This window comes from Sinohyriopsis cumingii, chromosome 4 (assembly GCF_028554795.1).
Source record: "Sinohyriopsis cumingii isolate HCF-2022 chromosome 4, ASM2855479v2, whole genome shotgun sequence".
Classification (NCBI taxonomy): Eukaryota; Metazoa; Mollusca; class Bivalvia; order Unionida; family Unionidae; genus Sinohyriopsis; species Sinohyriopsis cumingii.
In genome coordinates, this window is record NC_142964.1 from 134,965,155 (window position 1) to 134,981,738 (window position 16,584).

Sequence of the window (16,584 nt, forward strand, 5' to 3'; positions counted from 1 at the left end):
TTATACTCAATAATACTAATAAAATTCTGATGACAAATTTAGCAATCTTTACTATAAAAGGCTTAAAGATTAGAAAAACCGTTTTATCAACGACTCCTGCTACACAAGACCTTAGATTAATATAAAAAATCTTGCTCCACACAAGTTTTAGAGCTACCCTTAAATCCGCTGGTTTGATTACTGTGCAGTATATACTTGTATCTCGCCTATATCCGAGAAAAGCAATAATTATTACTTTCATGTATATTACTTCGTATAAATACTATTTTCTTTTGTTACGCACTATAACATCTTTTTGTATCGCATGATGTATGGAAATGTATCATGGGCCAGTGACCTATATTACAAATAAACACTATTATTATTATTATTATCGATATCGATGTTATGGTCATCATTATTAAATTAAATTGAATAAATGTAATAAAGAATAAATAAATCTGAGGAAGGAATATATTTTAAAAGGCCGCTAATGCACATCACTGACATTAGCAAGAATGTGGAAATGGTAGTGAGATATGGAACCAGAGATACTGGGCAGCAACGTGCTTTTGTTTATATCGACAACGTGATTTGTCATCTTGGGGTGAAAGGTAGGTCGAAACTGATTGGATGTTATTATGCATACCAGCATTTGATTGGTCAATACTGTACCGGAAGTTGGTTATGGAATCCAGCATGTCGGAGCGTGGTAGACAACAAACGAGATAGAGGCTTATTATATGAAGTTTTTCAAAATATAAATAGTATTGATATACATATTACAATTTGTGTATAGTTAATAAGCACATATAAGAATACTGTTGTCATAATGCCACTTGCTGTAAATGATTTTACGTGGGAGGAGACGGAAAAAGAAGTGTTTATTACTGTTCCACTGAAAGGTGTGAAAAACAACAAAGTGGACATCCTTTCCACGGAGGAGTATCTTAAGGTATATTTTACTCGGTTTCCGTATCTGGAGAAAAAAAACCCTTCTTTTTGCTGTTCGAATAAACATTTGCGAATTGGGCTTTATGATAATAATAATAATATTGAAGACTTTGTATAGCGCCTAATCTTAGAAGCTCTAAGCGCTTTACAACATTAGACAACACCTATAAGATAAAAAATATATAATGATATGATTACAAAAACAAACATCATGAAATTAGAAAACATTAAAAAACATGCTGAGAATATATAAGGTAGGAAACATTATTAGGTCTTTAGGTTTGTTCTTGCAGTCGAAATAAGTGAGTTTTGAGAGCCCTCTTGAATGTGACCACTGTGTCTTTGTGTCTAAGTTCAGTGGGCAAGTCATTCCACGTTGCTGGGCCCTCGTATGCAAAAGAAATCTGTCCATATGACTTTGTTTTTGTACTTGGAATAATGAGTATACGATTGTCAGAAGAGGAGCGTAAGTATCTTGCTGGTGTGTACACATGGGCGAGGTTGGATAGGTATATTGGACTGGAGTCCAACAGTGAAACGTAGCACAGAGAACAAATTTTGTGTTTGATTCTGGATCGAATGGATAGCCAGTGTAGGGTACTGAGCAGTGGGGAGGTGTGCTCTGATCGTGGTACTCTAAGTATGATGCGAGCAGCTGTTTTTTGAAGTTTCTGGAGCAGATATTGAGATGAACCAGACAGAATTGAGTTACAATAGTCCAGTCTTGAAAGTACTAATGAACACACATGTGTTTTATTGGCATCAACTGAAAGATATTTGCGAATTGAGCTGATGCATCTCAGCTCAAGATATGCAGCCTTGCATATGTTCATGACATGTTGGTGCAATGTGAGAGTACTGTCCAGAGTAACACCTACGTTTCATGCTGATTGTGTGAATTTAATGTTGGTGTTGCTGATATTTATTGTTTGGGGTAAAGGATGTGAATGAGAAAGTCTTTGTGTTGTGATCAGAACAGCCTCAGTTTTATCATCATTCATCTGCAGCTTATTACATGTCATCCATGATTTTTACATCAGAAATGCACCTCTCTACATCTTGGATGGTAGCATCAACTTCAGTTGGGTGGCTAGATTTGTATATTTGGGTGTCATCAGCGTATAATTGGTGAGACACTGGATGATGATCTATGACACTTGAGAGCGACTGAGTGTACAGAATGAAGAGAACAGGTCCAAGAACAGACCCCTGTGGAACACCACAACATAAATCAATTGGGCTGGAATGTATTCCATTTGCAGATACAATTTGTGTCCTGTTGACCAAGTAGGACTTGAACCACAGTAAGGCTGTATCATGAATGCCAAATACATGTTGGAGACGGTGAAGTAATATATCATGGTCTATTGTGTCAAATGCTGCAGACAAATCAAGGAGGGTGAGAACTGTAATCTTTCTGCTATCCAACGCAGAGAGAATGTCATTAACTACTTTTAGAAGAGTAATTTCAGTACTGTGGCAAGGGGAATATGCAGATTGTACATTGCTAAAAAAACATTTGAATTTAGTTGAGATACAAGCTGGGATAGAACAACCTTTTCTAAGATTTTTGATATGAATGGGAGATTAGAAACTGGGCGGTAGTTCTTTAAATCGTTATGGTCTAGTGTTGTTTTTTTTTTAGCAGAGGCTTTACAATGGGCTCAATTTTGAAAAATGATAGGAATTCCCCGAATGAGAGAGAGGTATTAATAACATTAGTTAGTGAAGGCAATACTGGATCTAAGCACTCAAGCAGCAGTGATGTTGGAATTGGATCAAGTTCACATGACTTTGGTGCAGTCTTCATCAGGATTGTACGTACAAAATCCATAGAGACAGGTTGTAATGCTTCTAATGGTTGCTGCTCAAATTCTGTATCCCAACTGTATGGTGACAACGAGTGAATTGAAATTGTGGTGTCAAGCTTATCTCTAATGGTTTGTACTTTGTCACAGAAGAAATTTGCAAATATGTCCAGAAGTTCGACTGGAGAGAAGGTAGTTGGAAGTGGTGTTGATTTGTTCCTTGACATTAGCTTGTTAGTAATCTTGAAGAGCTCTTTGCAGCTGGAACTTTCCATGATCTTAGTAGTATGGTGGGCTGATTTCTCTGCATGGACTATATTTGTGACATTCTTCTTAGAGGCTTTATAGATTTGCTTATGAATAGTGAGTCTGGTGGAAAGCCAAAAGGGTGATTTAAGTCCGAGTTTTTCCGAAGATCATCCACCTAGTTTTCGATTTTTGTATAACTTTATTAAGGAATGGACCGTTGTGATGGCCTAAGTGGTTAGAATGTCTGCCTTGGATTTGGGAGGTCATGGGTTCGAGTAAAATGGTAATAGCAGTTGCCTCGCTTTTTGCTCAGAATTAAGATGTTAGTGATTACAAGGAGCAACAAAATTCGATCAGAAACCAAAATTCACAATTATTAACATCATTTGGGATATATATATATAATATATATATATATATATATATATATATATATATATATATATAGATAGATAGATAGATAGATAGATAGATAGATAGATAGATACCACCATGACGGCTTATTCTGCACATCGGGTAATTCTGCGCAACAATACATCATTTCTGTAAACAATGGATCACGTGTTATTTTGGGTTTTAATTAAGAAAAGTGTAACAAAATATCCGGCATTGGGACTGAAAATGCAAAGGAAAATGTGATTTCCAAATGTCAACATGATGACCTTCTTGAACCAATAACTCAGAAAATACGATTTACTATGTATCTTTTAGAATCATAAATTAAATACATTATATAAAAGATGGAAATGTTTACCTTAAAACAATACTGCATTTTAATCCACGTTTCCATTTTTGCAAGAAGTTCTCCCACACGTAAAAAATCATCTGCCACCCAACGTGTCAGCTTGCTGCTAGAATATAAATTCTCACGAAATTCACTGGCGTCTATTTCTAAATTCTTTAGCAAGTTTTCCTCGTCAGCAAGATGTTGTAAACACATTATATCCTATTCATTGCTGTTCTCTTCCACATAATAGATTATTTTTTAAATAAAATGTTGAACTTTAGTAACTTTTTTACAAGATCGGTTTTGTTTGATTAATATATCTTGCCATTTATTGGCATTTTTGACTAAAAACCTGACCTAATTACTCGACTGAACTGCTGACAGAAACAGTCCAAAGTAATGCATTTCATTTCTATAGCCCGATTAATAAATATTACATCTTTTCAATGCTGTGCGCAGAATAGGCCGACATATCATGAGTCAGGAAAACACAGGGGTGGTATCCCTTGTGTTCAAAATTAATATGATTTTGAACAGAATATTCTAGTGACAATCACCTCTTTTCAAATAGTAAGCATTGCTGTATTTGATTTTCATCACTAGGTCAAATTCAGTATGCATTTTGCTTCAATATTGGAGATGGAAACTTTAAGTGCGCAGAAATGCCTGACAGCGTTGATATATATATATATATATATATATATATATATATATATATATATATATATATATATATATATATATACATATAGTTGTACTCTTAGATATAATGATTTGTAATTGATTTATGAATAATAATAATAAATAAACCAACTTTGGTTTAAGCGATTTTGATCCAAATTATTTACTTTTTACGAATTTCTGGCGCAATCCATATAATGCTGTCACTTGACTGTACTTGGTTTTACTAGATTAGACAGGTATGATAAATTGTGAATCAGTCAGAACTTACAATTTAAGAGTGATACATGTATTATGATTGTGCAAATTCAGAATGTATACTTACATATTTTCAGTGGAAATGTCATATACATATGTGTTTAAAGAAATAAAGACATAACAGAGATACAAAGTGTGGTAAAAGCTGTCCAGTCAAGTATGACAGAGTAAATGTATTAAACAAATGGAGTGATAAATAGAAAAATGTAAATAATTCCAATGAAAATCACTAAAATTAAATTTTATTTTGCTTTTTCATTATTAAAACAAATGATAATATATTTATCTTCATGAGAATTAGGATACAAATTATGTGTATTTTGGTGTGTATTTCAGCGTATTTCATTATTTGAGTGTATTTCGTTGTTTCTAGTAACATAGAGATTAGTTTTAGGACTGTTTGGCCTGTTGTCAGGATAATGTGACTGGTGGCATGATGATCCAGACATCACTATAAACTGCCACACTGTAGACTTCTTAGTGATATGACTGAAAGATCATTAAAGCTACATTAAAAATCCAAATCACATGCACCATTTTTTTTATCATCAGTGATGTCTTCACTATTCAGTGAGGTCTGTGCAAAGAATATCAGCATCAGGCTATAAATGGGTAAAATCAAGATGTTGGGAGATACTTAACTTGACATAGGGTTGCATAGGTCAGGTGAGTGATAAGAGGTTCACTGGGTCCGCTTGTTATTATTGTTATTATTATTGCAGGTTAGCTACCCTCCATACCTGTTTGAGTGTTTTCTTCGAGCATCTGTTGATGATATAGGAGGGACAGCCCAGGTTGGAAATGGAGCTGTTGTCTTCAGATTACCAAAGAGAGATCCAGGGTTTTGGTCCAAGTTGCACTCCGATATATATGGTTAGTGCCTGTCATAGATTATGTTTACAAAGTATGCCTTATTAGGAAGTGCTTGTGTTGATAGTGTACATTTACAGCATCATTCTCAGATCATCATCTTTTTAAATTTATGTTTCTTACTGAAATTCATACATTACATTTGACATCCCTTTGATATTCCAGATCTTAAAAAAAGCATGATTTACTCGTGCAATCTTTCAAACCAGATTTTGTGTTGTTTGTTGACATAAAGAATAATTCAGTGGCAAATAACACATCCTATGTTGCTTAGAAAGTTTTTTAATTGAAGATTCGATATACAGTGTAACCCCAGTATAGCATGCTTTGAATTGAAGATTCGATATACAATGTAACCCCAGTATAGCATGCTTTGAATTGAAGATTCCATATGCAGTGTAACCCCAGTATAGCATGCTTTGAATTGAAGATTCCATATGCAGTGTAATCCCAGTATAGCATGCTTTGAATTGAAGATTCAATATACAGTGTAACCCCAGTATAGCATGCTTTGAATTGAAGATTCCATATTCAGTGTAACCCCAGTATAGCATGCTTTGAATTGAAGATTCCATATACAGTGTAACCCCAGTATAGCATGCTTTGAATTGAAGATTCCATATACAGTGTAACCCCAGTATAGCATGCTTTGAATTGAAGATTCCATATTCAGTGTAACCCCAGTATAGCATGCTTTGATTTGAAGATTCCATATACAGTGTAACCCCAGTATAGCATGCTTTGAATTGAAGATTTGATATACAGTGTAACCCCAGTATAGCTTGCTTTGAATTGAAGATTCCATATACAGTGTAACCCCAGTATAGCATGCTTTGAATTGAAGATTCCATATGCAGTGTAACCCCAGTATAGCATGCTTTGAATTGAAGATTCCATATGCAGTGTAACCCCAGTATAGCATGCTTTGAATTGAAGATTCAATATACAGTGTAACCCCAGTATAGCATGCTTTGAATTGAAGATTCCATATTCAGTGTAACCCCAGTATAGCATGCTTTGAATTGAAGATTCCATATACAGTGTAACCCCAGTATAGCATGCTTTGAATTGAAGATTCCATATACAGTGTAACCCCAGTATAGCATGCTTTGAATTGAAGATTCCATATTCAGTGTAACCCCAGTATAGCATGCTTTGAATTGAAGATTCCATATACAGTGTAACCCCAGTATAGCATGCTTTGAATTGAAGATTCCATATTCAGTGTAACCCCAGTATAGCATGCTTTGAATTGAAGATTCCATATACAGTGTAACCCCAGTATAATCCCCAATAATCACTATTCCAGTATAGGCTACCTGGTAATACTCCCCACCTGCGATCCATGTCAAGCAAACAGTATAAAATTCCCAAACCAAATAAGGAGTTATTTAAAAAAAGTTTCCAATACTCTGGAACTCTGCTCTGGAATAGTATTCCAGCTGAGATTAGAAATGCCCACTCTATTTCCTTCTTCCAAACCCAATATATCCAGTGGCTTCAGAGATGCAGCTTAAATAAATGAATTCCTTTGTATGAGGGCCTCAAGGTAGATTAGTTTTTAGCTAATTGTGTTACCCTCTTTAAATAAGGTCATTATTATTATTATTATTATTATTATTATAGTATAGCATGCTTTGAATTGAAGATTCCATATACAGTGTAACCCCAGTATAGCTTGCTTTGAATTGAAGATTCCATATACAGTGTAACCCCAGTATAGCATGCTTTGAATTGAAGATTCCATATGCAGTGTAACCCCAGTATAGCATGCTTTGAATTGAAGATTTGATATACAGTGTAACCCCAGTATAGCATGCTTTGAATTGAAAATTCCATATACAGTGTAACCCCAGTATAACATGCTTTGTTATAGCACAAATTCAGGTCGAACACAGTTGTGGCATGGCTCAAGAAAATTTGTATATTAGTTCATGAACAAATATTATCTTATTTCAAAGTATGAAAACTTGATCTGTAAAAAGTTAATTATCATTTTGAGGATGAGATTGTATTTAGATTCAATGCAACCATAGCGTGACTTAATATAGCAATAATTTGACCAGTGTCTTGATGAAGTGCAAAGTTTTGTGCCAAAATAAACAAAAGTTTGATTTAATAATTTGACAAGATGTGACACATTTTTGAAGAAATTCTTTCATATGATTGCATCTTTCTTGATATAAATGAATGAATTTGTACCAATATATATATATATATATATATATATATATATATATATATATATATATATATATATATATATATATATAATGTCCTAAGCATTTCAAGTACAGAGCAAAACCAGCTAAATTAATGCACAAATAAATTTTGGCAATGAAAAACAGGGATGGTCCTTTCTGTGTTTCTTTGATATGGTCTTTGTACAATTTTTGCTTAAAGGACAGAAAATATTATTATCCAAATTTTACAGTCAATTTAATTGCTTATCATCAGTGTTAATCGTACTACTACTAAAGGTTGTTATACACTGTAATTAGGAGGCAATGATATATTAAAGAAAATAAAGACTAGAATGCTGCTAACATGAACATTTGGCTTTGTGGTGTTATCAATCATCATGCATACAGTTGGCCATTGAATACTAATCTGCATTTCCTATGTTCCTTAACAATTATTCAGTCTGCATTTCATATGTTCCTTAGCAATTATTCAATCTGCATTAGTTCAAACAAATAGGGGTCATTGATATTAAGTGATTATTTACAATAGATAATAGGAAGCTTTAATCCCAGTTAAAACAAATGCAATTAGCTTTGAGATTTAGTGTTCACAAGTTAATGAAACAATGTGCTGGTCTAATGAAGCCTTTTTTTTGTTGTTGTTGTGGGGTTTAACTCCATTTTTCAGCACACGATAGGCTATGCATGGCGGCCAGTATTAATGGTGGATGAAGAACCCGGGAAGAACCACCGACCCACAAGAAGCTACTGGCAAGCTTTCTCACATACCCACATTGGCCGAATCCTAGACTTGAATGAAGCCTTTTAACTAAATGTATAAATCAATTACTTTACCTACCGAAACAAGCTTATAGACTGAATTGTCAGCAGTTTGGTCATTGCCACATGCATATAAAACAAACCTACCCATATCATCTTTACCCATTTTATTGTCTGGCTTCAAGTCAATCACATATACACATGGAACTCTCCTTCCAGTGTCAACACTGGTTGGAACAAAACTGTAAGTGATAGAGGTGGAGAAAATGGTTAGTATAATCAAACCTTTTACTGTACGTGGTAGGGGTGGAGAGATTGGTTACTATAATCAAACATTCTACTGTACGTGGTGGGGTGGAGAGATTGGTTACTATGATCAAACATTTTACTGTACGTGGTAGGGGTGGAGAGATTGGTTACTATAATCAAACATTCTACTGTACGTGGTAGGGGTGGAGAGATTGGTTAGTATAATCAAACATTCTACTGTACGTGGTAGGGGTGGAGAGATTGGTTACTATAATCAAACAGTCTACTGTACGTGGTAGGGGTGGAGAGATTAGTTACTATAATCAAACATTTTACTGTACGTGGTAGGGGTGGAGAGATTGGTTACTATAATCAAACATTCTGCTGTATGTCGTAGGGGTGGACAGATTGGTTAGTATAGTCAAACATTTTACTGTACGTGGTAGGGGTGGACAGATTGGTTACTATAATCAAACAGTCTACTGTATGTGGTAGGGGTGGAGAGATTGGTTACTATAATCAGTCTACTGTAAGTGATAGGCGTGGAGAGATTGGTTACTATAATCAAACATTCTACTGTACGTGGTAGGGGTGGAGAGATTGGTTACTATAATCAAACAGTCTACTGTACGTGGTAGGGGTGGAGAGATTGGTTACTATAATCAAACATTCTACTGTACGTGGTAGGGGTGGAGAGATTGGTTATTATAATCAAACATTCTACTCACTAGTGCAGTGAAGCATAGTCTTCGTTATAAAACATGTATCAATGAATACTATTTTTTTTCCCTCTGTCCTATAGAGAATGACTCAACATTCTTTTATTAGGAACTTGCTCTGAATCCACACATTTGAAAGATTTACTCCCAAACTGTGTTCAGACACTTTACTAGTATGCACACCTGTTGAACTCTTGTCACAAGAGCATTACTAGGTCAATACCTATTCAAGCCTAAATAATTGTTTCTTTTTAGAAATACTGTGTCTGAATTATGCATTTTATTTTTGGTAAGAAATCAACCCATTGGACATGTACAGCAAATATGAATGTTGCAAGTTAAAAGAATACCTGTTATATAAATTTGTGTGAATGTATTAGCAAGAAATTAAATGGATTTGAATGGACCTAGCAATAGTTTTTTATTCTAAAAATTATGCTTCTTTATGCACATTTTAAATGGAGTTACTATAATTATGGATAATAACAGATCCTACTGGTGAGGACACATACATAACTATTTAAGTTTATGTTTCAGATTTCATATACATAAAAAGAAATATGAATATTTAACGTATAACTCATGTTTGAAGAACTTGTTTAATATGGGACAAGTAGAGATTTATTATACATTGATTGAAGATGTGAACTGCCAATGAATCCCTTGTATTTGCACTTGCTTTTACTGCCCCTATCCCATTTTTGGTGCATGCATCATTTTATTCGGCTAATTGGCTTATAGAACAGTTCGGTACATAACATTTTGTGCATCTGAACATTGTGTTATAGCGGGGTCACACTGTAGTGATTTAAAATATTATATAAATCATCATGTACTTAGCAGAATATATGGAATCAAAACTACACAGGCTTAGAGAATGTCATCCCTTATACAGGAGAAATTGCAGAGTTTAGTTGGCATTTTACGTGCCAGGGACATACATATCCAGTGTACTGCATACCTCATGATCGGTGAACCATGGTCCCCTGACATACATATACAGTGTACTGCATACCTCATGAAGGATGAACCTTGGTCCCTTGACATACATATCCAGTGTACTGCATACCTCATGAAGGTTGAACCTTGGTCCCCTGACATACATATCCATTGTACTGCATACCTCATGACGGATGAACCTTAATCTCCTGACATACATATCAGGTGTACTGCATACCTCATGAAGGATGAACATTGGTCCGCTGACATACATATCCAGTGTACTGCATACCTCATGAAGGGTGAACCTTGGTCCCCTAACATACATATCCATTGTACTGCATACCTCATGAAGGATGAACCTTGGTCTCCTGACATACATATCCAGTGTACTGCATACCTCATGAAGGGTGAACCTTGGTCCCCTGACATACATATCCAGTGTACTGCATACCTCATGATGGGTGAACCATGGTCCCCTGACATACATATACAGTGTACTGCATACCTCATGAAGGATGAAAATTGGTCTCCTGACATACATATCCAGTGTACTGCATACCTCATGAAGGATGAACCTTGGTCCCCTGACATACATATCCAATGTACTGCATACCTCATGAAGGATGAACCTTGGTCCCCTGACATACATATCCAATGTACTGCATACCTCATGAAGGATGAACCTTGGTCCCCTGACATACATATCCAATGTACTGCATACCTCATGAAAGATGAACCTCGGTCCCCTGACATACATATCCATTGTCCTGCATACCTCATGAAGGGTGAACCTTGGTCTCCTGACATTGGAACACATTCTTGTCCATAATATTGACTTTGTGAGACACAAATTATTTTGATGTGAACTTAAGAAAAAAATTATGTGTCACCAGAGAAAATCTAATATTTTTAAGAGGATTAAGTTTATATAACAAATGTAGGTCCTATATTTTAAATTTTCTATAAATTTCACTTTTATCTTTAAATTTTGATAAAAGTTGATAATTGAATGTAGAATTTTAAACTGGTATAGATGTGGATCCATCAACTACTTAACAACTGTGGAACAGAATTCAATCAAATTTTATAGAAAGCACCCTGGCATCTAGTGCTTTAAGTTGGACAATGTATACCAATTCACCATCAAAATTGACCTCCTTTTGCTAGAAAATCAAAAATTAAACATTTTAGATTACTTCTTCGAATTAAATTGATCATATTTGACAGAAAGCACGCTGGTATGAAGACCTTTCAGATTTATACAGTGATGCTGATCCACTGCCAGATAGATCCACCATTACTAAAAACAGAAAGCTTGAAACAACATTTTCTGGAACTCTGTTGTAGAACAGAATTTGCCAAACTTGATGGAAGACATCATGCAATAACGTCTTTCAAATCCGTCCAGTAAGAGGGCAATTCATCATGTGACTGCCATTTCTAAATGAAGATGTACCTTTAAATGTTTCCTTAGCAAAAGTGCTTAATTGAATTAGAGCAAATTATACAGACAGCATTCTGGCATGGAAGGCTTTCAGTTTTGTACCACTGATGCTCATCTGCTGTCAGATATGACCACCAGTCTAGAAAATTAAAGAACTTTACAACAACCACTGAAAAGAATGCAACCAAATTGGACAGAAAACAATGAATTATAGAAATCCACAATCCAGTTAGGTCACTGTTGCTTAAAACTTAAAGCAGAATAAATATGAGTTTTCTTCTGAAAATCTGCTCATTAGATCAGACATATATGAGTTGTTAACCAATCCAACAATAAGATTACAAAAACCCATTTTAAAACCTTTTTCTTTTAAAGGACTGCTGAATAGAATTTAGTTAATTTTAAGTCAAGCTAAAAAAAATGGGGACCTTTTAGTATCAGGCCAATGATGCTGATTTATGATCAGATATGGTCGACTATTTTACAAGACCATATATCATTGGTGCACCTGAAGTCTGCTTGATTATTTTGTTATTTTCTTTTCTATGTAATTGTGAGTTTATATGTTAGCTGCAATGATATGATTAACTTTCCAAGATATTGCTGTTTTCAGGAGACAAGGAGGCAATGAAACAGAAAAGAGAGGAAGCCATCAAAATAAGCCAGGAGAGAGAGCAGAAAAAAGAGCAAGAGAAAGCCGAGAAAAAACAAGCAAATTCTAAATATGCTCTTCAAGAAACAATGAAGGTAATTGAGCAGTAACCATAGACATTAGTGTTCAAACATTCCATTTCTAATACTATCAGTGTAAGATACTTTGGACAGCTACCCTCAACTTATGCGACAGTTGTTCTCTGAGTGTTTGGTTTCACTGCATTTAATTTTCATTGAAAACTTTAATACCATTTCTTTCAGCCATTGATGAATCCTTATTTTGTTTTAGACAAATAACTTCATTATTTATTAAACTTTACTTAAAAAATTAATTTGAAGTCCCATTAGCATCAACTTCACACAAGCTGTAATTGCATAAGTCGGTGGACACTTGTACATAAATTTATCATGATAATGCAAACTTCAAATTAGCATATCGAGACAGGACATTTTGTTGGATGTCTAATGCATCATTGTTTTGCCCACCACAGCAGTTTAAAAAAGTCTGAAATAGACCTTGATATCATTATATAATTTTTCCATTAATTTGTTTATTCATGGTATCTCTCCCCCACCACATTATTTGAAAAATATGTATAGGGTTTGGTATTAGTCTAATTTTCTTTGTGTCTTTGTCTCACCTGCATTAGAATGGTGAGATATAAGTATCCCTGTTTTGGTGTCATCAGTAATAATAATTTTTAAGTTTGAACTAATCTGATACATGGGAAATGCATCATTGCACAGGTCATATTCCATGGAATGCTTGGTTATTTTTTTTTAATTGAATAGGTTCTTCTTTTAGCTATGCAGTCATAGACCAAAAGAGCTTATGCCTAACCTTTCATGTTAGCATGAATTTTATTTTCATATTAATAATTTACTGGAAGTATCACCAAACTTTACAGACTCTTTCATCCAAAGGTATACTTTGTCCCTGACGAAACTGGTGCCCTTGTTATTTCCAGTATGGCCACCACCAAAAAACGTTATTCATGCCTTGTTGGTCCTAAATGAAAATTGTACCAGCCCAACATCCAATATGGCTACCCTAGCAGCTATCTTGAAAGTCTTTTTATCTTTACTCCTCCAGAATGGCTGGTAATATCAGCATGCAATTATTGCTTAAAGACTAGCATCATGTCAGAAAATGAAAATGATGCTGATGTAACACCAAAAATGGCTGCCATGGTGGCCATTTTAAATTCCTAACGCAATCCATTCTGGTGGCGCTCTACAGTTTCATATTTTACATAGGGTTAGAATTTTAAAGAAAAAGAATTTTCCCAGCTTTCCTAACTGGTTATGGGGGCGCTCACCAGGTATTTTGTACTTTTGAGAGAGTGACGTAGGTAAGGTGAAGTTGTTTGCATTTGTAACATGCACAATGGAGATAATGTTGGCATACCTCTATGTTACTTTTATATAATGTGGCTGACATTTCTTTGGATACTGTACTTGTGGAAATTGTACATGATCTAAGCACACAGTACAACAAAATGGATGCTCCCCTGTGCTTGACAAATTAACCAGAATTAATCAAAAGTACACTAACTTTAGCAATTATTAAAATAGGGAAAATGAATTTTGCTGAAGTAGACAATAGCATTTTCTGAAAGTGCAATGAACCAAGTTCAAAATATCTGAAAAGTAAAAAAAGTTATCAGCTCTTTTTTCTACAATTTACCTCTGAAGTCCAGGAAGTGAAAATGACCATGCGAAACTAGCAGTTTTTTTTATTTCATACGAGCACATCTTAAGTGAGCCCAAGCTGTATACTCTATAACCTAAATTACACCCATCAATCATATATCAAAATAAAGGGAATTAAAAGTTCTTTTAACGGCACCTAAGATATACAAAGTATTTATTATATAGCCAATATAACCAGTGAAGAAATCATGGGAAATTCTTTTTCCTTAAAATTCTAACCCTATGCAAAATATGAAACTGTAGAGCACCACCTATACTGGCTATTTAAAAAAAGACCTTGTATATCTTAGGAATGGTTCAAAAAAACCTTTAATTCCCTTTATTTTGGTGTATGATTAATGGGTGTAATATGGGTTATAGAGTATACAGCTTGGCCTTACACCAGATGTGCACCTTTAAAAAAGTGCAAGCTCCACTTGGTCATTTTCACTTCCTGGACTTAAGAGGTAAATTGTATAAAAAAAGAGCTGATAACTTTTTTTTACATTTTATATATTTGGTAATTAATTCATTGCACTTTCAGAAGCTGGTATTGTCTAGTCTGGCAAACTTCATTTTCCCTATTTTAATAGCTGCTATGGATAGTGTACTTTAGACTAATTCAGGCTGATTTTATAGCACAATGGAGCGGACATTTTAGTTAGCAGTGTGCTTAAATCATGTACAATTTCCAAAAGTACAGTATCCAAAGAAATATCATCCACATTACATTAATGTAACATAGAGGTATGCTAACATTACTTCCACTGTGCATGTTTTAAATGCAAACAACATCACTGTACATATGTCACTCTTTCAAAAGTACTTAATAACTGGTGAACGCCCCCTCTGAATGGATGGCCATCTTTATATGGGCATTTTCAGTAAAAGATTTCTTACAAGATCCAGTTGGTCCTACATGAAAATGGTGCCAATCTATGAAACTGGTGCCAATCTGACCTCCATTATAGTTGCCCATAGTGGCCGGCTTGAAAACCTTGTTATTGCTGCTCTTGAATGGATAGCATATTAAAATGATCACCACAAGACTAGTTTTTAGCTGATTCTCAATGAAATGGTGCCAGTCTGACAACCCATCTGAGCCTTCTTGAAAATCTTGTTATTGCTGCATCTTCAAGATGGATGGAGCTGTAATATCAGAGTTGGTAGAGCGTCAGACATTATATCCAAACATTGCTGACTTGATAACATTGGTTTCCTTGAAAATCTTGTATAATGCTACTTCTCCAGGGTGGTGGGTAATGTCTACTTGGGGCACCAAAATCTTTTGGTATCCACTTGGCTGGGCCTAAATTGAAAAGGTTTTGATCTTACAGTGTATATGGCCACCACAATTTTTGCTATAGTTGCTCTTTTTGAATGGCTTGTCATGTTGACATAAGAATAAATAAATAAATAAGAATACTAAGTATGGTGTCTAGTTGGTCTGAAATGAAAATTATACTAATCTGACATCCAATATGAACATGATGTTTGGCATCTTTGTTATCACTACTTCTTCTGGATGGATGCTCAAATTAACATGGGGTTTTCACCTAAAGAATTTTATAACTAGTTTGTTTTGAATGGAAATGGTGCAGATTTTCCATCAAGTATGGTCACCATTATGGCCATATTCAGAATGGATGGTCATATAGATATGGGGTTTTCAGTAAAAGAATTTGTATGAAGTCTTTTAGGTCCTAAATGAAAATAATGCTGATCATGCATCTATTGATCATGAGTCAGACACTTTTTATGCCCTGCATGTATTTAAATGCGTGCATATTATCAACTTTTCGGGAACCACATTTGTGAAAGCGTTACCGTATAATAATATTTACTACACAATATAATCACGATTCCGTATCAGTTTCAATGTAAAATTATTTTCAACTTAAGATCAGTTTACCCTGTCTCTAAATTCTTTACAATATTTTGGGCATTTGTAAGCAAAGGAAAGTATTGATGGATGACATAAATATAAAAAATAACACCGTAATCCTGAGCTTATGGCATGTTTTCCTATCCATTTCTGCAGTAGCTCAGATATTCCTCTTCAACTTCTGATCATGCTCATCCAACTACAAAATTAGTTTGTCATTGCTTCATGCTTGATTATGGTATGATTGGAATCAAATAACACATGAAAACGGTGCTTGATTATGGTACAATCGGAATCAAATAACACATGAAAACGGTGCTTGATTATGGTATGATTGGAATCAAATAACACAGTTAGATTTTAACCCTTAATTGTATCATCAACATTCACTTGCTTGCTGGCGATGGTATCATTTGTGCTGATGAAAAAGAAAGTTATCTGTTGGATGGTAAAGTTGTTTAAATTAATTGATTCATAACTATTGTATGTACTTGCTTAAAAGTCAGATCC

General features: G+C 34.7%; 1 protein-coding gene across 1 annotated transcript in view; it reads left to right on the forward strand.

Moving 5' to 3' along the window:
* Positions 1-673: 673 nt before the first annotated feature.
* The window catches only part of LOC149802132 (dynein axonemal assembly factor 4-like), a 35,338-nt gene continuing 19,427 nt past the window's right edge, over positions 674-16,584 (forward strand). Inside the window, exons 1-3 of the mRNA XM_089956536.1 lie at positions 674-934; positions 5,379-5,529; positions 12,457-12,590. Of these exons, the coding sequence (XP_089812662.1) occupies positions 812-934; positions 5,379-5,529; positions 12,457-12,590 (408 nt within the window). The 5' untranslated portion in view covers positions 674-811. The remainder of the gene's footprint in view (positions 935-5,378; positions 5,530-12,456; positions 12,591-16,584) is intronic.